The sequence below is a fragment of the Meriones unguiculatus genome, chromosome 12, assembly GCF_030254825.1.
Source record: "Meriones unguiculatus strain TT.TT164.6M chromosome 12, Bangor_MerUng_6.1, whole genome shotgun sequence".
Taxonomy (NCBI): Eukaryota; Metazoa; Chordata; class Mammalia; order Rodentia; family Muridae; genus Meriones; species Meriones unguiculatus.
In genome coordinates this window covers 74,703,285-74,729,899 of record NC_083360.1, presented here as the reverse complement: position 1 = coordinate 74,729,899, position 26,615 = coordinate 74,703,285, and the positions used below count along the sequence as shown (strand labels likewise).

General features: G+C 40.4%; 1 protein-coding gene across 20 annotated transcripts in view; it reads right to left on the bottom strand.

The window, feature by feature from the left end:
- The window catches only part of Fggy (FGGY carbohydrate kinase domain containing), a 362,592-nt gene that overhangs the window by 89,202 nt on the left and 246,775 nt on the right, over positions 1-26,615 (bottom strand). For 16 of the 20 annotated variants that reach the window (XM_060365879.1, XM_060365896.1, XM_060365883.1 and 13 more), the window contains 4 exons: positions 26,040-26,147; positions 21,050-21,199; positions 14,857-14,918; positions 6,956-7,103 (listed from right to left, as the gene is read on the bottom strand). In XM_060365879.1, the coding sequence (XP_060221862.1) occupies positions 6,956-7,103; positions 14,857-14,918; positions 21,050-21,199; positions 26,040-26,147 (468 nt within the window). The remainder of the gene's footprint in view (positions 1-6,955; positions 7,104-14,856; positions 14,919-21,049; positions 21,200-26,039; positions 26,148-26,615) is intronic. The other 4 variants (XM_060365885.1, XM_060365890.1, XM_060365897.1 and 1 more) reach the window with 1 other exon arrangement.

The window sequence follows — 26,615 nt, the reverse complement described above, 5'->3', positions numbered from 1 at the left end:
CTGGCCCCTGTGTGCTCCTGTCAATCCTGTCTCCAATCCCATGTCAACCTGGATCCCAGTTTTGAGTGTTGGTCCTTCCCGGTGTTTCTCTCCTGGAACCCTACAGCAGATTCCACATGATAGCCCCTCAGGGCTCTGACAAGCACACTACTGGAAAGGCCCGTCCTTAGTCTACCTCTGGCTTTAATTTGCCGTTAAGTATACACAAGAATAAAAAAATTTTATTTTATTTTAAAGTTTTATTTTAAAGAATGTTTACGGGGACTGGAGAGATGGTTCAGCAGTTAAGAGCACTGCTGTTCTTCAAAAGAACATGGGTTCAATTCCCAGTACCCACATGGCAGCTTACAACTGTCTGAAACTCCAGTTCCAGGGGATCCAATGCCCTCATGTAGTAAAAGTTTTGGTTTCTTTAAAAGCTCAGTTATGTTATGTAGATATGTTTTGTTTTAATCTTAAGTGTGGGATATGGGACTGCCTTAGTTTATGAGCTGATAAACAGCCTCATGCTGCTCAGAGAGGGGTGTGGTCTTTGCTGGGTGGAGTTAGTTTAATTCTGAGGACTCTGAGATGGTATAAATACCAGAGCCCTGAAAAAGGAAGGGGCTTTGAGGAGATGGACAGAGGAGAAAGAAGGGTGCTTTCCGGTGTGTTTTGCAGTTTGCTGTTAGATATCTTGACAACTGAGATTGGTATTTTTCCCAAAGAACCTGATAACAGCCAAAAGTCTAAAGAGGTCTATGTCCCCTTTCCCTGTCCCCTTTCCCTTCTAACCTTCCTTCTCTCTTACCTAGAGTTGGGAGGTTGCAAGGGAGGTAGAGGCATAAGGTGCTGCAAATAAAGTAGACTATAAAAACTAGCGCCAACACCCTCATGCAGACATACAAGCAGGCAAAATACCAATGCATATAAATACAAATACAAAAAGGATGTACTGTATTTGCATACAAAAAGGATGTTTGTGATACAAATTTGAATTGAACGCATTCTAATCCCAATTCTACTTTCTGCAGTGGATAAACTGCTTGCATTGCTGGATCCTCAGATTCTCTATTTGTTTAAGTTGTATCATCTCAAAGGGTTACTGTAAAGACTTGCAGGGCTACAAACATAATACCAGCTACAGGGTCTGGGGTATCAGGCTCTTAAGAAATGGGCCCTATTGAAAACCACTATAAATTAATCACTTCAGTAAGTAACAGATTATCTGAAAGCAAGTTCAATGATACTGAGGATATTAATATCAAATCATGGGATTTGATATTTTTTGTAAGTAAAATTAATATATAAAAATATCTAAGTAAAACTGTTAAATAACAACAAAAGTTAGCATGTTAAGGCATGTGTAAGGATGTTCTAAAGCAATATGGGTCACTTACAAACAACTTTGATTGGCTCAGGAGCTTCCAGCCCCATCCCAAGAAGGCACAAGGCACTGCTTCTTCCTGCATTCCTGCAAATTCTCAAATGAGTTCCTGACAACACAGACATCAAAGTCTTTACTGCAGTGTCTCTGGCTGGGCTCTGGGACTTCGCCAAGCCTCCAGGGACTAGCTAAGCTCCTGTAAAGCTCCTTTGCTGACTCTGAACAGTCAGTCCCTGGACCAGCACTCAACTTTCCACAGTCTGAGTGGGAATGGTTGATGGCACCGAGCAGTTCACTGGAGAACTAGAATGTAATTTCTGCTCAGGGTTGTGTAATAGTCCAAACTGAAGCGGAGGAAACACAGTACAACCAACACTGGATATTTGCTTTGCGTTCGTGCCTGCTATGTCTCAGAGCCCATTACTGCTCTGAGTGTTTCAGGAAAATAATTTAAGCAAACACCCTCAATTACTACCATCTAAACAGAGGTCATACCAGTTTGAGGACTAAATCAGTCCTATATAGGGAGAAAAAGACTTTCAGAAGAACTATCGCACTAGCCATTGTGCAGGGTCTAGATGAACATTTCCTGTTGTTGATAAGAAAATCTAAGGGTAGAGACTAGCCATGTTCAGATCCACATGAAATGCATAGGAATTGCATATCTTGTGACCCACTGAGGCATTGCAACTTCTCCAGCTGGTTTTCTGGCTGGTGAGCAGTGGCTGTTCTTTCCAGTTCTGGGGCTAATAAGCAAATCTACAGCCTGTGGTTGAAAGCTCAACAATCACATACAGAATCCCTACAGGGGCCATTAAGCAGACACTATAGATTCAGTCACTGGTTGTGTGCCTGCTGTTGGACAAGCATTTCTCATTTGACAGTGACCCTGGAATAGCACCTGGGCCACTTCAGCTACACTTTCAGAACTCAAACAATGAACCTGCGAGTGTCACATGCTAATGTATTTTCAGTTTAAGATGCAAATACTGGTACAGTTTAAAAATATGTACTCTCTAGCTACATCTTCAGAGATGAAAAGCCACTTAAACTTCCACTCAGAATAAAAAAAACAGCGCAAATAAATAACAAAACCAACCTCTCAAAACATGAAATCATTCCGAATGATATTTAGTAACATTTATCCTTGTATGCATGTGTCCATCAAACTTTATTTTTTAGCAAGCAATGCTTTTTCTTCTCCTCCTCCTCTTCCTTCTTCTCTTCTTTTGAACTGTCCTTCAACTACCTAAAAACTGAAGATGCTCTTGTGTTTCCGATCCTCCTGACTCCAATTTCCTAGCTCTGGGATTATAGATTCAAACCACATGCAAGAATTTCTTTTATTTTATAATGAACTATAGAACCCCTAATGTTCTCACACAGGTTGTCATTAACTAAGCTTCTGTTTATTTTAGATAATGATAAAGTCAGCTCTAACTATTCTCCATTTGATCCAGATATATTACCAACCCATACCCCTGGCCTCCAGCACCTCTCTTTCAGCTGAGCATTACAGGATGGCTGTATGTATATTCAAAGGGAAGACGAAACAGCTAGCTCCATGTCAGGGAGATAACTGTTGCCAGAAGGCAAAGAAAATTATGTTCTCAACCATGAAGGGATGATGGCTAGGTCCTGTCCTGCTCTTAGTTATGAGCGTAGGTACTTAAATAGAAGGGAAGCATACAACCAGAATGAGAAAGTACTTCTGTAACATGAGCAGCTGGGATGAGAAGGAAGGTTCAGTCATTACAAAGAAGAGGCAGGTTCAGAGCTTAACTTAAAGACCGTGGTTACAGTGGAACTGGGGGATGAAAGACAAGGTTATGACAAAAGCAGCATAGCAAAGATGAGGCTGAGTATGATCAATCTTAATGTACCAATGTGGACTCCCTCCCCCTTTTTTTGTTCTCAGTGCATTTTGCAAAGTCCAGCACTATGCATAAGGTCCCTTATGGGGGCCCATGAATCCCTTTAAAAAACCCCACCAACCAAGTAACCAAGCAACCAAGCAACCAACAAAACAGGATTTACACTTCACTTTATTCCTTCTTGATACTCTGACCTTAATAAACTCACTCTTCCTCCTCACCTGACAAAGAAAGACTGTAATAACTGTTTGACCCTAAGGCAATCACTTGGTGCAGGTGACTGACATACAAAAAAAGTCAAAAAAGTCACTCACACTTTGTTGTTCTAATAGAGTAAGTTTAAAACACACACCAAGTATTATGACAGCTCTGATTTTCGTTCAGCTTTCATTGCTTTTGAAGTGAGTTTTGGTTCCATTGTTGCAGTTTTAGTTTTTTGTGGTCGTGGTCATTTCTCTTTTCTTACATTTAGCTGTCCCTTCATCCTAAGTTATTCTTAATTATACATATATTTAATATTCTTGATGCATATATATGAATTTCCCAAAATATACTGTTGGAATCATTCACTGGGCATGTGAATTTGCCCCTTCCTATTTACACACAGACTCCAGTTTAGCACAGAACAAAGCCTTATCTTTGTAGGACTGAGGTGGATCACCACTGTCTGGTACCCACCCAGGTGAGACTAACCCTTTCTCCAAATCCACAGAACTACCAGGCTCTACAAAGGAAGAAACGAGATACTGACACATGGAGACCTCCACCCCACCTGCTGAGGGACTGTTCATCCTGCCTTCCCGCAACATCAGCAACACCCTGAGGTTGGGAATCCTGTCTAGTTACTCTTACACTGGCTACAGTTTATAACAAACACATTACTAAGTACACTAAAATCACAGCATATTTTAATTCGTTTGGACATTGTTAGTAGTATTAAATACTTATCATCCGTATAGTCAGAACCAGAAAACACACGGTTATTTGCTACTTGTAAATTGTTCATCTGCTATTTTTTTCCCTAGAGTAATAAAAGGCCTCTTTATTATCTCGATATACCCATCAATTACCACTAAGTGTATCCTCAGTACTTAATACGTGCCCAGAGGAAAAAAAAAATTCTGAGCCCAAATCAAAAACTCCCTGTGGTTTCCAATACTCCTCTTCTGACAATACCTGTTGCCGTGCGCATGTCCTCGAGCGCTTCTTCCTACCTCTTTAAACCCGCTCCACGAGTATAGGAATTATTGCACCTGTTTATATTGGTAACAGTGCTTGGTGCCCACTAATTAATTGAATTTGTGTGAGTGTGCATGGCCTATGTGTGTCAGGGTTTGAAGGTGCACGCAGAGGCCAAAGGAAGATACCGCCCTAAGTGTGCTCTAACACTCCTTGCCTTCTTCCTTGAGGCAGAGTCTCACCGAACCTGGAGCTAGGCTGGTAGGAAGTAGGCTCCTGTGATCTCTCAGTCTCCCTACCCTATAGTTCTGCAGCCTTGCCTATGGCCACACCTAGGTTGTTTTTTTTTGTTTTGTTTTTGTTTTTTAATGTAGATGCTATGGACTTCAACTCAAGTTCTTAAGCTTTGGGTATTTTATTGCAATGATTGTGGAGAATAAATGTTTTGGGAATGAATGCCTGAGATATAGGACTGGCAAAAGGATAAAGCACGCAGCAGAAATGTGGGTTCTACCTAGCATATGAGTTAGGAAAAGACAGTGCAGATTTCAGGCAGAAGATAGAACACAACTACAGAAGGATTTCAAAAGGCAGATTTGTTCTGCTGTTATTTAAAACTAAACTGAAGAGAGGGCATGTCGGGCATTTAGTCCTAATTGCCTTTCTTCCATCTTGTCTGGGTCCCCTTTTATCCCTGCACTATTGGGATGCAACCCCATATAATGACAGCTGTTATGTGCTGAGCCCAACTAAGGACAGTTATAGCGGGAAAGTGTTGTTAGGAAACATCAAATAACAAAAGAGGTGCCTTTATAGGACAGTAAAACTCCCATAAAAGCAAGCACCAGAATTTACGGATATAACAGGGCCTGTGTCTCACTGCAAGAAGACCCTTGTGCCAAGCACATCCTTACTCATCTAATGCAATGGCAACCCTCAGAACACCCCATTGACTCCCGGAGTGTTCCGCATCTGGCCAAGTAGATTTTAATGTTCTAATACTGGTGATTCTTAGGTCTTCGGATACCAGGCTTGATTTAAAAACAAAAACAAAACAAAACAAAACAAAAAAAACAGATAAAAAAAATCACTAGAAACCATGGTACCTGGCAGCCTGACATGCTGGGTGTTGAAGCTGTGTATGTATGCAGTGCCACTAGTATGTGTCACTTCAGAGCTATGATCATTTCACCACATGACCTAGCTCTGTTTCGGAACCATCTCTGTAACTGATAAGGTACCATCTTGAGTATCTTTTACTGTGTTTGGCTCCAAGCATTTGTCAGTCTTAAGACTTCCATATTCTTTTTTGCTTGTACAAGTTGTGTTCCTTCCTACCCATCAGTTTGCAAGTGTTGACCATCACAAAGCGAAAAGTACAGCTGCGCCCTCCTTGGACCCTTGTTCTCTGTCTCCACAGCTGAGGTCTGAGGCCCAGCTCACTTTTTATTTCGTAGACACGGATGCCAGACAAACTTACTCTTGACATGTTCAGTTTCCTTGTTTCTCCATGATTTTCTTTTATGAACAGAAGTTGATTATGTGGTCTATGATGTGATAAAAATGAGGTTCTGAACTTTGTGATGATATCATACAGCTATTTAAAACAATCTTGATGAACCTAACTACAGACCTTAAATTCTTGCAACCAGGAGGCCTGATCATTGTTAACTCTGTGGCCTGAACATGAGTGCTCTTTGCTCACAGCCTCCATTCTCGCTTCCCATTTTGGCTTTCCTTATACTCTACTTCCTAGACTTGGCATTCAAGGCTTCTTATCTGGCCCCCTTAGAATTGAAAGTTACTATTCCCCTCTATATTCAACTTGTTTTGTCCATCTCCAAGCCTGGCTCTCAATGTTTTCAATAGCTAGACAGACTCCTCACAGGCCCCAGATCCTGCCCGGCTTCTGAAGTACTATAACATCACTAGGGTGTGAGCTTGCTCATCAAGTTCCTCTGGACTCGCCAGAGGGCTCCAATCTCTATACTGAAGTATACTTAAAGACCCTTAAGAGCTGATTTGATCCCCCAATATGTTACTAATTGTATTTTTAACTAAGTTAAACCTGAAATTCTGAAGTTTTGCTATAGGCTCTGAATAGCTATGGCTCACACATAGGCTAGCCAAAACACAGCTATGGCAAGTGGGACCATGGGTGGTGCTATTTACCACTGAGGTACCAGGTAGCCTGGAGCCCGAGATGGAGAACATGACTACAAATCAATGCAAATGTAAAAATGACACAAGCAGGACTTCCAGCCATACCAGGGCAAAAAGTGGCAACGGGAGTTGAATACAGAAAATACTATTTTGAATGTGCTCTGAGTCGGCTTGGAAACAACGAAGGTTAACAGATCTTCCCTGAGAGCAGCAGCAACCTGACTACAAGGCAGCTGAGAAAAGCCAGCTCCTCTTCGCCTGTTTTCTTTAACTGTTCCTTCTTTTTCTTTCTCCTCACTTTGTTTCTTCCAAACTTTGCAACCCTCTGGCTGGCCTTCACCTCCGTGCAGTGCCTGGACTGGCTTTCACTTACCATGCCCTTCAGAGTCAGATCTGCTAAGGGAGACCGGTTGCCATGGAAATCTGGCCAAACATGTAAATCAACAGTGAGGAAACCCACGGGCTGAGCCTTCTTAATCAGATCCAGGTGACTGTTCAAATACGCATATATACTCTGGCATCTGGAAGAGAAGTGGATTGATTTTAAAAGGGGATAGGGTTTAAGAGCAAGTTATTCTGCAGAAAGAAGAAAACCATTTGTACTTCCATATCGGACCCAGGAACGCAAATGGGCTCCCAAAAGCATCAGCAAAGCAGCTACTCTTGTATGAATCCCATGCCCTCTCACATCACACTGTCCTCACCACACAGGGCAGCATGTGTGGTAGGAAGGCTTAGAGTCAAGGGACCTGGCCAGACACTGGCATCACCCCTGGTAGGTGCATGAGCATGAGACAGTTATTCCAAGCCCTGGAACCGTCCTTTTCTCATCTGTACAAACATCTCACAATACTTGTCCAACTTACCTCATAGGGTTATTATGAAGATCAAAGACTCCGTATGTGAACATACAGCACTCTGTAAACTGCAGTATAATATGTTACAGACGCAAACGATTTGTTAAAAATCTGTCTTCCTAATTATGAAAATGATGAAATGGCAAACAGGGATAAATGCATGCTCCTGGATTCAATGAACGAGTGTCATACACACAGTTAGAATCCGGAATTAGGTATGTGATTCTGAACCACAACCTTGAAATGCTGTTGTGTAGGCTTTCTCCATTTTACATTTTGACTGATGTGAAAAATGGTGTAGTTGGTGTGACCCCCTTAGTCACTGGCATCATTCAGGTCAAAAGATGATGGGCATTGGAGTTCAGGCAGTGCTAACTCCTGATACTGTTACCTGTCATGGCTATGGAGCATGGGTTAGTCCCTCTGAACTCCTACTTCCCTATTCATAACACATTATAACAATATGTACTTCCCTGGGGTAAGTCTTCCTGCATGCCACAAAGACTATAGTCCATTATCTGGGGATCTCTGGAAAATGCTGCCTTCCAAAGTTCCAAACCAATGATCCCAGAGATGGACCAGACAGCATCCTCTCTCCTACTTTTGTGGTGTCCTTGGGACCACAGCTTTAAGGTTAAAAACATGGGGAGTGCCCAAGGGAGATTAGAATACCTCTGACAATATTTGTGATTTGCATTTTTAAAATGCTTTAGTAAAAGAAGTGATTTCTAGTTCATGTTTTGCAATGCCAGGAGTGTCCCCACGGATACCATGAAGTCTCTGTATGTTTCTAAGGGAATCATAAAAATAGTTTCAAATTCTCTCTTCATCTGTATCAGTGAAAACTCTTTATGTTTTTCTTCTTTTTTTTTAAGTGCTGGGGATCAAACTCAGAGTCTTGTGAATGCTAACCAAATGCTTTACCACTGAGCTATAAACGCAGGTCCAGTGACATTCTTTTAGTAAAAATTTCACATGAAACTCCAGTGCAGAATATGTAGAAAACCAAAACAGCTTGATGTGTGCAAACACGAGCACACAAATTGTAATATCACCAGAGCAAAGAGAGTACTACCCAGTCAGCTCTTTGCTGTACAATCTTGGCATTTGCAGTCTATGCCTTTACTTCTGGCAGGAGAAATACAGTATTCATGGAAAAAAGCTCAACCATGATTTAGGCACCACCTGCCATTCCTGGAGCATGCAGCAAGCTTCCACTGTGGTCCAGGGAGAATGCACGGCTGATATCCTTTACAGAAGGAATACTTAATGGCAGAATAACAGGGCAAAGTCCACACAAAACTCTTCTGTGTGACCGATGATGAAGCCACGAGCTTTCTGTATCTCGGATCACATATTTCTTGTCATGCCCCCCCTTCCATTGCAGAATACTCTGTTTCAGTTTTAGGAAAGTACCCTAAAACTTATGAGGCATCCACATAAGGGAAGGACAGAGTATATACATATGCTCACATCCTTGCTTTTTATCTCCCAACTCTGCCTGGTCTGGCCCCACCGGAACCATATTTACACAGAAATCTCAAGAACAACATTCTCATCAGAAACCAAGAGTCTGTACTATTTGTAGCCACTCTCCCTTTAGGAAGGGCATCACTGCTCCTAGCGTATAGATTTTTTTTTTTAATTTTAAAGAAGTGAATGCCCATAAATCTTCCCATTTGCCTTTCAAGGAATCTCAGAGTAGGCGTTTGGCTTCAGACATCTGGGTCAATAAGAATCTATATGCCTAATTACTATTGATTCATCATTGTCCCATTTACCGAGGGTCTTTGCAAACAGTGAGATTCATTTAGTCTCCACATATATGGCTACTCATACACTAATGAGACCCCTGGGGAATGGGGGAAATGCTTACTCCTCTCACTCCTAACCTCCTTGCAGCTGCGTATTTATTCTTTGAATTCAGCCCTTCTCCTACATGCTTTTTCAATTATACTTACCATGTATGCTATCTGAGTATATCATTCAAAATGAAGTGCACTTGGAAGACATTAAAATAACTAATGCACATCATCATTCACTTAATTTTAACCTTGCATGATGCTGTTTTTGGTTTTGACTTTGTTTCATTTTGTATGTTTTATCAATTCGTTTTCAAATGGCAGTGTGCTCCCTTCCAAGCATAGTAACTACAATCCCAGTTGGATTGTTCTTCCTCCCACTCATAAATGGCAGGCTCATATATCCTGTCTCAGAGGGAGCCCCATTGGGGATGATACAGAACATATAGTTTCAACAATCATAAAGTAACTTAATTGGTGAGCAGGTACACTAAAACTTGCTGAGTCCAAGCTACTCTTTTGCAATGGGATTCAATAGTCTGTAGCTTGCAGAACACTGGGCCTGAGCACTATGAAATGACGGGTCATTAATAAGTAGTTCTCTCTTTTGCCATTACAAACTTTTATTTCAGGTTGTATTGCTTACAATCTTAAATGTAGGCAGTGTCCTGAATCACTGCTCTCTGTCACCCCAAGTCCATTCATTCTTCAGGTTCTCAGGCTGCCCTTCATCATCTCTTCCCTTCATTCGGGTCCAGAACACTGTATTGTTTTGACTTTTCTAACCGTTCTTCAGCTTGATCCCCTCTTCTGCTAGTCCCTTAAACATGAAAATTCTTCCAGAGACCTGCATTTGGTGCCTTTTTACTTTGTTTATGATGACCATATTCACAAGCCAAAAATGAGCACACATGGTGTGCCAAAAACCACCACAACAACCACAACAAGAAGAAAATCACAGAAAGGAGCAAACATGCTCTCAGTCTCCAGTTCCTTCTTTCTCATGCATTTGCTTTTCCTATTCTACTGAAACTCATTTTACATCACTTGACCCTTTCTTCATCCTTTGTTCTCCTGCTTCAGTCCCTAGAATACTCTATTATCTTGAATTTCCTAATCCTTTGTCAGCTCAATCACCTCTTCTGCTAGTCCCTTAAATAAATAAGGTCTTCCAGAGGCCTGTTTTTGGTACCTTCCTACTCTACTTATTCATTTACATCACTGTTTTTCTTTTATCACCCCAGTCATCATCTAGGGATAATTTAGTTCAAATATATATTCTCCTCTACCTGACCCATGGCAATCATCATTTAAGAATCACCTTTGCTATCATCTCAAAGCCCTTCCTGAGCCCAGGACCCTTTTATTGTTCATAGTCCCATAGCCACCTGTGTTGAATGCTGCCTTCATCAGTGCAGCTTTGTGTGAAATCAGTCGGACTGATTTCAGTATCCTTAAGAATCCTCATCAGTGGACTTTTTAACTTTATCAAGACCTGTAATACCAGATGAACAGTGAACTTGAAGAAACTGATTCTCAGTGGGGTTATGGGCTTGAGGAACCAATGTGATAAAGAAAACTGAGTTGTCCTAATTGAAATACCGGAAAATAGTTAAAAAGACAAACAGGTTGAAAACAAACAAACAAACAAACTGGAGAACAAATGCAGTCCTGAAGAACCTGCAATCAATAGGTTCAGTGAGCGGGACACTCCTCACCATGATCTCTGCCAAAGGCTGTCCAAACAGACTGCAACCAGCACACTCTGAGTTTTCTGAGGACACCTTAGGGCCTTATTTTCTTAAGGTTTCTTTGATCTGGAACCCTTATTAATGTTGTAGTCTGTTTGCAAAAGAGTATCCAGGGTAATCTTTTTAAAATACAAACCTCGTCACCTGTCTCCTCTTCCTAAAAATGCAAACCCTGGGGATGGAATATTGCTCCGTGGCAGACTGTATATTTTGAAAGTATGTGGCTTGGGGTTCAAGGTCTAGCACCCCAAGATCAAAACCAAAAATAAGTATGTGACTAAAATCTAGTATCCTTTCACTGACCCCTAGGATGACAGGCATGGTGTGTGGGCACAGGTTGCCTCCATCTCACATCTGACACCCTCCCTCCCACTTGTGTCCAGCTACAGCGGTTTCTGAGTCCACCAGGCTGGCTGCTGCATGAGACCTTGAGACTTGCTAGTCTTTCCGCTGGGAGGAATCCTTCCCATAGCACCATGGCTTTTTCTGCCATGCTCTTTTTTTTTTTTTTTATTCCTTTTAGGCCCCACTCAAGATTCACCACTGCAAGAAATGTTCCCTGCTACCCCAGTAGTCTTTGCTTTACATGTCCTCAGTTAGATTTTTTCATTCAGAATTTATCAATTTTAGACAACAAGTACATATGTTTGTGCATTTGTTATACTGTATGTAAATGCACATGTGAATATATATGTACTTTCTATAAAAGCAAATTTTGTTTGTTTCTTCTCTTGTCTATCATTAATGTTCATAATATATGTTAGACCTGACAGATCTAACCTTGGTTCACGTGCCAACCTTGATATATCATACCAACATCATCTACTCAATGATCTGGCGTCACCAGAACTTCATTTTGAGACATTTTACTTTTTAGTTTAGCTTCTATAGAAATCAAGATAGAGAGAAAAAAGAGATGGCGTTGCAATCAATGGTAAGCAATCTCCATCTAAGGGGTGAAATACACCTATATTAAAAAAAGATGCTTGCCAGGTACGTGTATAAGCACATACAGTTTATTTACTTAATTTATAAGTACTCAAAGACATTTCTATTCAGAGATGGGGCCTAAAGGAATTATGGTAGAGAAAGAGGATCCATGTATCTTTTATTTGTTTATCTATACTTGTTCCCAGAATTTCAAACAGGATTTGCTGAAGCTAAGCTATAAGGGGAGGTGATCTGCTTTAGTGTCTTCAGAAGGTCCCAAAGTCACAGCAAGGATACCTATGGGTTTTCCTCCTTTGTGAAGGTCGGCTTTACTTTTAACAATGTATTTCATTCTAAGACCTGAAGTATGAAACTATTGTACCAAATAGATATGGTGTGATAAGATGAAAGTAATAGGGAGGTAGAAGAGAACTAATTCAATAAATATGTGTGAGAGTAACCAAAATGCAGAAAGAGATGAAGTCAAGAGCATAACTGGGATTACTTTGGAAAAGACGGCAAAAGAGTAAAATATGACCACAGAACTAGTTTGATGAATACTAATGTTGCTGGGGGTGTGGGGAATCCCATGAACTTGTGAAGGAGGAAGAGTCAAAAATATAAACAACAAGGATAAACAACATCTCGGTTTGTTAGGGACAGGGATCACAAAGGAAGACAGAAGTGATCCCCGATGCCACATGCCACGGAGAAAGTGAGAAGTGAGTTTTTAAAGTGTCCAGTGGGGTTAGCAAAGCACAAGTCACCGAGAAACGTTAATGTTAAAACATTCAGGGAGTTGAATGTGACAGCGTTCAAGCTAGAATGGGCAAAGGAGGAGAAGCAAATAAACAAAGAACAAGGGTATAGGCAGTGTTGGAGAAACTGAGCTTCAAAGAGAAGACAGGGAGGTGGCTGCATATCCTATACAGTTATCGGGACTGGATTCCAGGTCTGCCTCTAGGCTGAATTCTAGGGATTACTGCTTCTAGACCACTGCCTGATGCTCAGGCTCTAGGTCTGTATGCTAATTACATTTTCTCCCCTTTCTATTCACAGCATAAACTGAAACAGAATAATATTCTAGATGCTACGTTTCATTGCAAAATCGACTTATTTAGTAAGTATATATTGAACATTAAATATTTATATATCAATATCCCTGAGGTCTATGTCAATATTACAGCACCTGTAGGTAAATTAAGCAGGTTAGTGTTGTTGTCTTTTTATGAGATCATAATGGAGTTAAGAACCAATATCTCAAATCCCAAGCCTATGGTTCTTGCAATCCCACACATCTGTCATGAAAAAGTAGGTAGTCTACTGAAGGCTGGCATCTGGGAATGACTGCTGTTGCACTTTTTTCATCAGTGGATAAAATGTAGTTGACATTGTTATAATTCAGTTTAAAAACCTTTGCTCTTGGGTGGTCATGGCTCTTGCCTTTAATCCCATTACTTGGGAGACAGAATCAGGAGAATCTCTGTGAGTTTGAGACCAGCCTGGTCTACAGACTTCCAGGGACAGCTAGGATTGTTACACAAAGAAACCCCTCCCAAGGGTAAATCACCTCCCTAAAGTCAAAATATGTTCTCAGAGTAGGAGGCTAATCACCCAACCCTATCCCATAGTAATGCACATCACATTTGGTATGTGCATCCAGACCAGATCTGAACTCCAAATCCAGTGCCCCCCCCTTTTTTTTTTTTAGTGGGGAGCTAATGGTTTATGAATGCTAGACTATTGGAGTCCTTCAAGAGTGTGATGAAAGTTATGACCTAAAATTACAGAAAGTCATGCACAAGTATATCATCAACAAAACCTGGTACACAATTCCAAAGGTTCACTGCTGATTTGAAGTTAGGAATTCTTGTTCCAGATTATACCATGCCTAAGACAATGAAAATACCAGCTGATGAGGGTTGCCCTGACACCTGGGGGAAGGCTTGGTAATACATCCTCCTTTCTATACCCTGGGAGCACACTGTTGAGCTTCCAGTGCAACATTTACTGCATTTTAATAGTATAGGTTAGCTATTCCTTTGTGATACAGAACCCCTAGTTTTACTATTTATTTTTCATTTTGTCCATTCTATCAAAGGTGAACATCCTGCTGTCTGTTTTCCTGCCTATCTGCCTGCTTATCTATCTATGTATCTATCTATGTATCTCTTTCTCTATACATCCATCCATCCATCCATCCATCCATCCATCCACCCACCCACCCATCATCTACCTTTTATCGACCTGTGCATCTAATCAACCATATGTCTAGCATCTACCTTTCCTTCTTCTAATCATGTTATGGGCTATGAGGCCTCCCCATCATTCTGTGAGTAAGAGTTATAAAAAAACACATATCCAAAGGTGTTCTCTTTTTCCATCCTGCTCCCAATCCCATTTTTACCATCCCCTTTCTATTTGCACTTTGAGTAACCAATCTTGTTACTTTTATAACCTAATTTTCCTGTAGTTCTTTTGCACAAATGAGTAAGCACACATTGATTTGCTTGTACTCTTTTACACTCAGGTTTACTTAATATACCTCAGAAGCCACTGCACATTAGTTAATATTCTTACTTTCACACAGGATGTAGGAGATTGAATGACATGTGCAATATCGCACATCTACAAAGGAGGAAAGTTGGGGTGTACACCCAAAAAATGATGACACCAAAATCCATGCATGGTCATCTCCATCAGGGTTGCTCATCCACACAATCTGTGTGTGGGAGTAGTTTTTTTCTGATTTTTCTTAGATCGTTCTAAAACAAACTTAACAAATGTATTTTCTAAACCATCTGGATGATCATCTTAAGTACCTCCAAACATTTGCATTGTTCACAATCTCTGAAAATCATACAACTCCTGAAAATGAATGTCACTCACACGTCCACATAGAAAAGCTACAGGGGGAACATTTGAAGGAGTTACCTGGCTGTGGCTTTAGCTTGTAGTTCAGGAAAGGCAGGATGGCCCTGCACCACATGGTCTATCTAAAAAACACAAAAGAGGTTGGTCAAATCTATAGTGTCTTTATCCTTAAAGTGGACATACACACACACACACACACACACACACACACACACACACACACACATCTGCTTTGTTAAACTCTTTGTCCATAGAGAATCTAAGGACGAAAAAAATGACATTAACACCAACATATCAATTCTTTCAGAAATGTCGCTTTTTTAGTGCAAGTCCCTTTGAATTCATTATACAAAATTTAGAAAGAATTGCAGCAGCAGATGGTATTCTTACTGCTGAGCTGGTACTAGTAGGTAAAACTGGCCTGGAGTGGGGGCTGGGAAAAGTGGGCAAAGGGGTCTTTGTTGTTGAAAGGATTAACTGTCTCTGGATGGCTTCATTTCTCCCTGCCACTTCTAAGCAGCTGAGAGCCTACTGTGCCTTACTAATGCAGCCTTTGAGACAGCGAAAGACAGAGAGTATGATGACCAAGTCCCAGCTAAGCACAGCTGCGGTGCCCAGACCTGCCAAGAGATCCCACCCCGACCCCAAACTGTCACGGGAGAAAGCAGGACATCTCTGCAAGGGCAGGAATGTCTGAACTGTACAGATGTTATCTGGAATACTATGTCTAGGATTTAATTCCTAATCCCCCTGGAGGCTCCAAACAAAACATGTAATATGCCTGGGAACACCAATGCGACTCAACACTTTTCTCTGTCTGCTAACTAATCTGTGTACTTCTGAATGTTTACTTCAGTCTCCTGGAGTCAAAAACAACCATTTGGAAGGAATTATTTTCATTCAGTCTTGAACAGTGTATTTTAGCCCCATGGAAATTGGCTCAGTGTTTTTCTTAAAAACTGGGGCTGTGAACAAAGGAAGCAAATATATTCTGGAAACATAGAGTCCAGGTTCTGGTTTGGTTCCTCATCATCATTGAGACTTTGAAATCACTAAGTACCTCTGAACCCAAATATTCTCCTTTACTATCAGCTTTGTTTTCAACAGGATTCCTAGGAAGAAAAGTGTGTCTGCTATAATGATGACAGAAGCATCAATATCACCTAACATTTATCAACTCATTTACCTCCATCAACTCCAGCCTAAGAATTACACATACATTTCATCTACTTCTTACAGAGGTCCAAGGATGATGCTTGGTTTCTGTTAAATAGATGAGAAAACTGGGGCTCAATGACTTGTCTCAGGTCACAGTGCCACAGTTAGGTCTCAAACTGTGGTCTCCAACATCTAAAGTTCTCATAGTAACTACTATGCTGTATGGCCTAATAAACTTTTAGGTTGAATGGAAGTTGGGCAATCCCATTTTTCTGTGGAAATGTTTCAAAATAACAACAATCATTTCAAAAATAAATCATGCAATTTTGTGGTATCCACCTCCTTCCTCTGGGTCCAACTTTGGGTCACTGCAGTAAGGCATAGCCAACTTTGGGTCACTGCAGTAAGGCATAGCCAACTTTGGGTCACTGTAGTAAGGCATAGCCTAGAGAACTGGGATAAAACTATTGGTATCTTAACAGATAAGGCAAATCTCTACACTTGACGCTAATTTTTATAGGAAGCACTTAAGAGTCACAAAACAAATATTTAAATGAACTTCCAGAAAGACAGGGAAGTTCTTTTATGAATGCAGTTACTTAGTGTTTACTGAATGCCAAATATATTAAGAAATGTGCATAGATTCTGAGGACAGTGATAGGTATAGCCAACATACACAAAAGTGTAATAGCATAAAGACTTTTGGTAATTATTAGTGTCATAAAGATGGGAAGACATAAGGATGTGAAGAAGGTGGTTAGGCAGTCCATACAGCACCTAAATATTTGTGAAGTGAACATGAGCTGAGTGAACCTCCGTGCTGGCAGCATACGGTCACACAGTGTTATATGTTTCTTTTTGGCATTACATACCACATTTTATATTTTAATCTCTTTGTTCTAGGCACACCTGGCCACAGGGCAGGTATATGTTTAACTTAGAGATAAAATAAAACATCTTGAATTTGGATGAATAAGGATTGTAGTGAGAATTTTGAAATTTTGGATTTTTTAAAAAGCACAAAACTATAGGAATATGTTTTTATTTTAATCCCAGGTGTGCGGATATGGGGCTGCTTCACAGCAGATGACTATGCTTTGCCTCGTGCTCTAGTGGGGCCATGATTTGGCCAGCTGCAGACAGTTTTTACAATTGTGTGATGCTTGGTATTCTGGAGGCTTTTCAGAGGGTATAGAAATGCTAGAGCCTCTCAAGGCGGGGTGGGTTGTTAAATATTCATGTGCAAAGAAAAAATCAACAAGAATAAATTAGATATCCTGACAGTGAAAGATCAAGCTTGCCCCAAAGAGCTTGATGCCCCTAATTAGCAGGAAGTGGTCTAAGGCTATCACTGGCCCCTTTCTGACACTGACTTGATTCAGGGATTTTATTCCTCTCCTCTCTATCATTTTTCCCTCTTATCCATTGTTAGGGGTTTGGAAGGGAAGAAGAAAAGGGGTGGAGAAGGGCAAAAGAAAGAAGAACTCATAAAGTAGTTAAGACTGGCTACAAAAAAAAAAAAGGCAAGGAAAAATAATGGGCTTAAAAGCATTTGACTGAAGAACATATTTGGAAGCAAAATAGAAAAAAGTTAACCCATTTGTCAATTTACCAACCATTCATTCCAACAGCCCAGCAAAGTATGCTCACATGGTCAACGTTACAACTTGTGTCATATTTTCTATTCATTTAACACACCTAAACAAGATGTGTTTTCTCATTGGCAGTTATTTCTCAACGAATGAACAGGCTTCAGGAGTGACTGCCTTCCTCATGCAGTGACCTCAGAAGCACACCGACAGTCTATCTCTGGGTCTATCTCTGCTCCCATTTCCTCAGGCTTCTGCTCTACAAAAAGCAGCTGAAGCACCACAGAAGGGCCAAATTTATTTCAGACATTTACTTGTCTACTTATCCATAAGAAAACAACAACAAAATAAAAAAACAAACAAAAACAAAAAACCAAACACCTTGGCTTCACCTTCACTCAAATTTCTCATGAAAATATGAATAAAGGTGGCTGATGAGAGAGGGAAAATCAATTTTCCCCAGAAATGGATTAGCCGGTTATGATTAGTGAGTCCTAAACACAGGTATACACAAGCCATGCTGATTGGTTTGAGAGTGTCTGTGTGTGTCTGAAAGAGAGAGAGAGAGAAGGAGAGAAAATAATACTTGTAGAAAAATAAATAATTAATTCCCATGAGAGGCAGACACAGGAAGAGTTTTGGATGGATGGGGAAGGGAGGGAGAAATGATATAAATAGTTCATTCATGCCTGAAAGTTTGAGAGAGAGTGGGAGAGGGGGGAAGAGAAAGTGAGAGTAAGAGAGTGAGAGAGAGAAAAAAAATGAAAGAAAACATGCTTCTGGAAGGAACTGTGGATTCAAGATAATAGTCCCCTGGAAGGGGACATCACTGAAAGATAATGCTAACTATGTTTTGTTCACAACTATAATATTAGATTTATATAAAACATTTTTTATTAGTAAGTGGATAAATTCTGATTTAATTTAAAAGCAATTAGTTCCTTCATCAGTAAGCTGGAGTTTTACGCATTTTTAGTTGATAATTAGTCCATTTATTTGTGAAAGTAACATCTGATATATGGTTATTTTGTGCTGTTTATCATTTTAAAAGCAGGATACAAAGATAAATAGAAGTATTTTTTCGTACAAAGAGAAGCATTATGTCAAAATTAAAATACAGTCTAAAGATTCTATCAATGTTAACTGAGATTCCAGGCACATTGTGAATAATCACAATGGTTCAGTGAAAGCAAGAGAGATGGAATTTCTATTCTCGGTATATATCTCCATAGAGATATGTAGTCAACATTGCAGGCTCTCTCTGCCAGGAAACCCGCTGGCCATGTTGGTCAGCGAATCAGGTAGGCGATAGATCTCCACTTTCCTTCTCATGTTCCAATTTCAATTAGCCAATCTTATCTCCAGTTTTGTAGCAGACCACCTCTACTTTTTCTCTGCCCCTATTCCCAAGATTCTACAAAGATCTTCTACAGCCTTCCTCCCTCACCTGTGGTGGGCTGTCTTTCCTCTCTTCCTCCATCCCTGGGTACTCCATAGATGCTCATGGCAGACCCAGCTTCCCTCCCTCCTATGAACCCTCTCAGTACTATGCACGATGGTTAGCATTTTCATTAAATATGTAGTCTTCTGGGTAAGAAGAACATGGTGGGGAGGTGGGGGAGAGGTCCATAGAAAGAGAGTCCAGCACTGTACGTCAGTGCTCACCTAATCCAGGACGATCTCTGAATAGTTAAATAGTCAACAGACATTTTAGAATGTACTAATCAAGAGGGAGATAAAAGTTAAAGTTTACTATATAAACAGCATACCAAAAAAGCCAATCAATATTCTTCAGAGTGTTTCTATAATAGCATTAATCGCAATGTCCACATTATCATCAGAAAATGCTCAACTTGTGCTGTGTTGGGGACAATTAGTACTCACACACATGAAAAGCTTTTTAATAGAAAATGAACCTGAGATGACAACTGTGAAAATTGGAATTTAAGAGGTTGAAATCAGGTAGTTCAACCACAATCCAATATGGACGAGAAAAAAAAAAAAAAAAAAACGGAAACAGAAAACAGTAGGTAACAAACTTTGACATGGGAATATCAGTATTGATAAGCATAATATCTGAAAGACATGCCTAACGCCGGAGTGGAGATGACAGTTAAAGGAGTCATGAACTTAAAAACGGGAGAGTTGGTACTGCGTGTGGGGGAGGGGAGCTAGAGAAGGAGTCACAATAGAAGAGAACAAATGGAACAGAAAAGGTAAATGTAGAAGTTATTGTAAATGCAGTGAAAAACATCAACTTGCAATCTCAAGTATGAATATAAAGAGCACCACATCTTTGCATATTAAAGCAAAAACCAAAGACAAGAAAATCTTCCAAGAATACAGAGAAAAATGTTATATCACCAAAGGGGAACAGTGGTAGACACCATGGCAACTTAGAAGAAACAATGACCCCAGAATAGAAAACATTTACTTTAGGTGTTGAAAAGGGGGAAAATGAATCAGTTGACCTTAATTTCTATATTGAACAGAAATACCTTCAAAGTAAAGAAAGTACATTATTACAGAGACAGTGTTTTTTGTTTGTTTGTCTGTTTCTTTGTCGGTTGCTCTGCACTATAAGACATTCCAAAGAAAGTCACTCAGTTTAAAAAGAAAAGTTACCAGACATACACTTAAACTCTGCAAGAGAAATGAAAATTGTTATTACATAGGTAATACAAAAAATATGTTTGCAGTTGCCAGAATTTCCTTAAAATATGTATGACTATAATGGAATAAACTTGTCCCCACCCCAAAATCCCAACACTGAAGCTTGAATCTCTAATGTTCTTGGTATTATTATTGAGGTAATCAAGGTTAAACAAAGTTATAACAGTGGGGTTTTAGCAACACAGCTGCTGTCTGCCTAAGAAGAGGCAGAGATACCAGATGTCTGCTATACATGTAGTGTCTTTACCAAAACCAAAGTATGTCATACTTTGATCAAAGACTTCTAGACTACAGAACAGGAAGAAAAGTGATATCTGCTCTTTTGCACCCAGTCTGTAGTAACTGGTTATGGTGATCTGAGCAGAATAATGCACAATTTAAAGAAAACAATGGGGTTTTGATGATAGGTGGATACCACACAAATGACCAAATGAGTCTGCGAAGCTGGGAGGGTGGTGTGTCGAACTCTAGCAATGACGGTTTTTTATACCTTATGTAAAGTAACCTGAGGTGTGTCCAAACCAGAAAGGTTTGGGATGTTTGTTATAATCATTAATGACCCTTAAAAATAGTGCAAAAAGGTACCTACAAACCCCACAAGTCAATAGAGAATTTAAAATAGAATTGTAAAAATTTTAACATGAGAGTTAATTCAAGATAGCAGGAATCAAAGACAGCAAAGCAAAAAACCAAAAGTGACCACTGGAAACAAAACTAAAACAGAAAATCTAAATCCATTCAGACCAGTCTTTCCAATAACACAAAGAATCTAAAGACTTTCACTTGGAGTGAAACCAAGTAATTGTAAGACTGGATAGAAAAGGAAACCATACCTCTGTGCTGTGTAAAATGCATGCACATGCATGTTCCATCGAGCAGAGCAGAGGCAAAGGGTCTTGGTGACAGTTCTGAGAATAGGTAAGCCAAAAACCGATGACTGGAGATAGACTTGGGAGGTAGAACCCTAATGACTTACTGATAGGCTAGATAGAGGGAGAGGGAAAAAATTAGGAGTCATGAATTAAATAACTAGTGTTTTTTTTTTTTTTTTACTTTAAAGATTATAAATGATAGTAGCTCCTAAGTGACACAAACATAAAAGTTTCAACTCTGGAAGGGTATAGCCACTGCAGTCAGACAGGCAGGGAGTCCTGCCCACTCTCACCCACCTCCCTGACACCTAATCCATCTTCTCCAATGATCGCAATGCTGTTCCAAAACCCGGACCTGCCTTTTAAATGTATAGTTCACATCTAATCCATCAGGCATTTCTGTCGGGTTTAGTGTGAGAACATATCCCAAATATGATGAGTGCTCACTGACAGCACGGTCATCTCAGCTGACTTCCTTCCGTAGCTCATCTCTGGCCAGTGCTTCCATCCTCCCACCCCATCATTAATGCCCAGCAGAGCAAACCAGGGTCAGGATGACCCTTAAAACTCAGAGCACTTCATGGTCTGTTCCTTCTCCAGGGACTTTCTATTTTGCACTGGATAACAGAGAACATCCTTACAGTGGCCAAGGATAGGAATTCCTAATTCTCCATTGATGTGGCCTCCGTGATGTTTCTGTAATAACCTAAGCAAGCCACACTCTCAGGCCTCATGTGCTGATGATTCCCTGGCTTGATATATTCTTTCCCCATCTCCAAATAGCTAACTGCCCTTCCTTTCTCATTGTTTGTTCTAAGGCCACTTGAGCACCTCATTTAAAATTGTAAACTCTGGGCTGGTGAGACAGCCCATCCTGTAAAGACGCTTGCTGACAAGTTTGACAGTCTGAATTAAATCCCTTGAAGCCCACATGGTGGAAGAAGTGAAGCTCCAAAAATTCCCCTCGGCTTCAACATGTGCACTTTGGCACTCAGGCCCCACCCCCAGGTACATGTGCATATATGATCACACATATGTTTGGACATGCACAGACACACAAATGTAGTGAAAATAAAATAAAATGGCAAACTGCTCATCTGAACTCACAAGCACAATGTATACTAATTAAAAAAAAACATGTATAACAGAGAATGAAATGTGTTTGCTTGTTTGCATTATCGATCTCATTCTGTTGGAATGTAGGCTTCAGAAAGGTACAGATTGGGCAGAAATGGCCATTTGATTCATTGCTATTTTCTCATCCAGATCAGTACCTTAAATACAGTAGCAGGCAGTAAACTCGTTCTAAAGAGTTTCGACTCAATTCAAGTGCAAGGGTTTGACCTGTGCTGTAAAAAGCACTTTAGCTAATGAGGGATGAGAGAGGAAGAACAACTGTTGAAAAGCCAATTAGGGGGCTGTGCAGGAAGAGGGAAGAGGGAGCCATTGTTTTTACAGAGTTGATCTCTGTATGCATGAAGTCATGTCACTGCATGATGGCTAAGTGCCGGGGATACACCTGCATCTGTTCAACCACAGCTGATACATGTATGCGTACCTCACAGTACGACAAAAACCTCCCAACTACATTTGCTTCGAGATACTTGGATAGAATGCTACCATAACTGAGAGTGACTGTTTCTCAAAGAAGTCTACAAGAAAAGGCAATGTTCAGAAATGTAGCTCCTCAAGAGCTAAGGGTCAGTCATGGCAAAATGTGGCAGCAAATTGGCTCTGATTTGTGACTCTGAACTTAAATGTCACTGCGGCATTTGATCAAGTTGCCTCATCCTTCTTCACCAGGAAAACTGAAATAACACAGAATGTATACATATACTGTGGAGGCCAGAGGAAATGCCAGGCCTTAATTTGGCATATAACAGGTCCTTAATAAACCTGAGGCTCCATCTTTCCAGGAGGCTGCAGGTTCCTACCATTGATTTAAGGTGCTATCATAAATTATAGTTATTAGCTCCAAGTCCACCTTTTTTTATTTGATGATAGACTACTGGAGTGAGCTCATTCTTGCCTGGCCCAGTGTGACAGGGCCTTGTAATCCTTGCATATGAGTGAATGAATGACCTCCATCTTGAGTACGACTGTCTCAGAAAGCCTAGGGCACATAAGAGTGGCTCAGCAACTGGATTCTGCCCCACTAATAAAAATCAACTCTAAGTAAGACAGAAAAGAGTGGATGGTGGTTTAACCGGCAGCCCCATTGAATGCTTAGAGTGACATGCTGTGCAAAACATCTATACAAAATAAAAAGTTTCTGTGCATCTATTCTGACGAATCAGCAAGTTCAGAGCAACGCTTGATGTGTACTTTGTAAAATTCAACTATAGTCAGTCATTGCTGGGAAAGGAATGTATGCCTTTCAAACAAGAAGGAAATATCAGTGAAATTAAATGTGTGAAATAAGCAGATGATGAGCCTAATTATTTATTAATTAACTTTGTTCATTGATAAGTTCATATATGTATATAATTCATTATAATTAATCTGTGTTCCCCATGCTATCTTATGTCCCTCTTGCTCTCTTCAACCTTACCTCTTCCCTACCTGTCCCATTTCCAGATACATGACATTTGGTTTTGATATATAACAATTATCATTCGTTTCACTACTGGATTGAGCCTGATGGGGTCACTAGTAAGTACACAGCTGAAGACAATGGTTTTCCCTTTTCCTAAAACTATCTGTAGCAAATAGTTCAGCAGTGAGGGCACCCTGAGCTCTCCCTCCATCTATACCTGGCTCCATCTGTGGACAGACCCCATGCAGACAACCACATCTGTTGAGAGTTAATGATTGCCATTGTATACAGCCCAGAAGGAAGCCTTTGACAGCCCTTCTTCCCTATCATCTGGCATACATTCTTTCTACTTGGTCTTTCTCAGTGTTCACTGTGCCCAAAGCAGGATGGCAAACATACTTTGTTTAGGGTGGAGCATGCAACTGTCACTTATTCTCAGCACCTGTGTTTCAATGGATCTCTGCATTAATTGCAGTAATGTGGGTCTAATTCTTAGCCAAGTGAAACTGCAAGGGCCCCAGAGCCAGTAAAGATCCAGTGCTCTTAATCACTGAACAGGCTCTCCAGCTTCATGGACTTTGATACTTTTATGTTGGACTGTTTGTTTAAATTATGATATTAACTTCAGAGCTTGGGAACAAGAAAGGAAAGGTTATCATTTAACAGTGATATGTTTGTTTATCAAGTTGATAGATTGTAGCAGTTTTACTGTCAGCTTGATACAACCTACTATCACCTAAAAAAGTAGCCTTGATCAGATTCACCTGTGGCCATGTCAGTGAGAGATTGACTTGACTGATGATTGATGTGAGAGGGCCTGTCTCACTGTGGGCATCAGCCTCCTTATGCTGGTGGACGTTAGCTGTCTGAGAAAGCTGTCTGGAAAAGATTAATGGTGCAAGCCAGAGAGCAGTACTCCTCCGTGTTCTCTGCTTCCCTCCATGACCTCAGGTTCCTGCCTTGAGTTCCTGATCTGACTTCCCTTAGCCACAGACTGTTACCTGAAAGTACAAACTGAAATGAGCAATGGTTTTTGATCAGTGTTTAAACATAGCAACAGAAAACAAACCAGAGAGTATGTTTCCAGTGCCTTGAGATGTGGTCCCTGCTGTGTTCTCTTGCTTTTATTGTGAGCCATTTTTTAAATTACAATTTATACCACACAGAAATTTGGGACTAACTGTACTCATCATGTGTTTTTCACTTTCACATCTTTTCATGTGAACTCCCTCCCTGGCTTCCCATTTATCTCCTCCCTACAAATGACTCTTCACTACAAAGAATTTTCTAGCTTAGGAAACCTCTTAACTTGTTACCACCATTCATTCCATTTTTGTAGATCTTCTGTCTTCCCTCTTAATTCCAATAATTCAGCACATTTCTACTAAGAACCTACTATGGATGAAGAACCAGAAGCAGCATTACCAGGCCACAGAAGAAGACAATGCAGCCACTCCTGATGAGACCTAATTGACTAGGATCAGAGGGAAGGAAAAGAAGACCTCCCCTATCAGTGGACTTGGGAAGGGACATGCATGCAGAGGGTGGAGGAAGGGAGAGATTGGGACAGGAGGAGGGAGGGAACCACCAGGGGGATACAAAGTGAATAAAGTGTAATTAATAAAGAATTTTAAAAAACAATAAAAAAAAGAATGGCTCTTGCTTTAAGGAACTGATAGTGTTCTAAAACAGAAGATTAGAACTCTAAAATAGAATAGTTATCACCATTGCTGAAATACTCTCATTCTGTTCTCATACACACATACAGGCACATACAAACATACGCACTTGAGTAAATTCTGGGTGGTTTTCATCTTTATTCACGTTTTTTTTTTTTTATCCCCAGAGAGGCTGACCTTGAGCCTAGTCTAAGTTAGCTAGTGTTACATCTTAAATAACAAGTAAATCATCAAGATAATAAGTAATTAAGAAAGGGGTAGGGAGACTCAAGCAAGAATACGGGAATAGAATTGTATGAGTCACTGGGAACTTGTGTTTAGGAAGAGTTCTTAAAATATAGCCTGCATGGCAGGTATACTTGTTGGCATAGAGGAGACAGTCCTCAGAGGCTATGAGTACCTAGAAAATTATCTGAATTGGTTTCCTGAATTGTCCCTAGGATTACAGGGAACCACTGAGTGAATGACAGCAGGTAACACTGCCATCTCAAAACAAAACAAAACAAACAAACAAACAAACAAAAGAACAAGGGATGATCAGGTGAAAAAAATGGCTGGCTACTTCAGCCCAAGCAGGACCCCATCCATTTATTTAATGTACACTGCACACCACAGGTACTGAGGATTATTCTGTGATGACTTCTGACCTCAGAGTATTCCAGCTAATGGGTATATGGATGATGTGACAAAATGGTATAGTAACATTTACATCCCTCTAAAGAAAGTACCAACTTACCAATTTCCCGGTCACACTCTGACCACCTTCATTCAACCAAAAGCCAGGGATCATGGCTGAGAAATAAGGTCCCCAGACGCCTGGTACAAAAATTGGATCTTTGCTGATCTGGAACAAACAAACAAACAAAACAACAATGTGTGTGAAAACTGATGCTCAAGGATAGAGGGAGCTTTATTCTCTTATCATTGTTGCTTCTGCCACCAGAGAAGTCAGCTTCATATTAAGGTTTTTTGTTTTTGTTTTTCTTAATGGCAGGGAAATCACTCTCTCCCTAGAATGGATGTGGCTCTATCTGAGGACCCTTATTGATCAATTCATCCAGATGTCAATGCAGCAAAAGTGATGACTTTGAACAGGTGCTGACAAAGCTTCCATACTAGCTTCCCCTTTGTGACAGGAATAACTGGTCTTCATTCTCCCCCTCTAGCATCTATATAAGAAGACAGATCAGCTTCATAAGGTCATCTACCCATAACTAGGAAGCCAAAATCTAAGGTGTCCTGATTCCTCCAAATGATCTGGTCAAAACAAAGCACAAGACAGAAATTTATATCCTTTTTGGCCTGGCTTAAT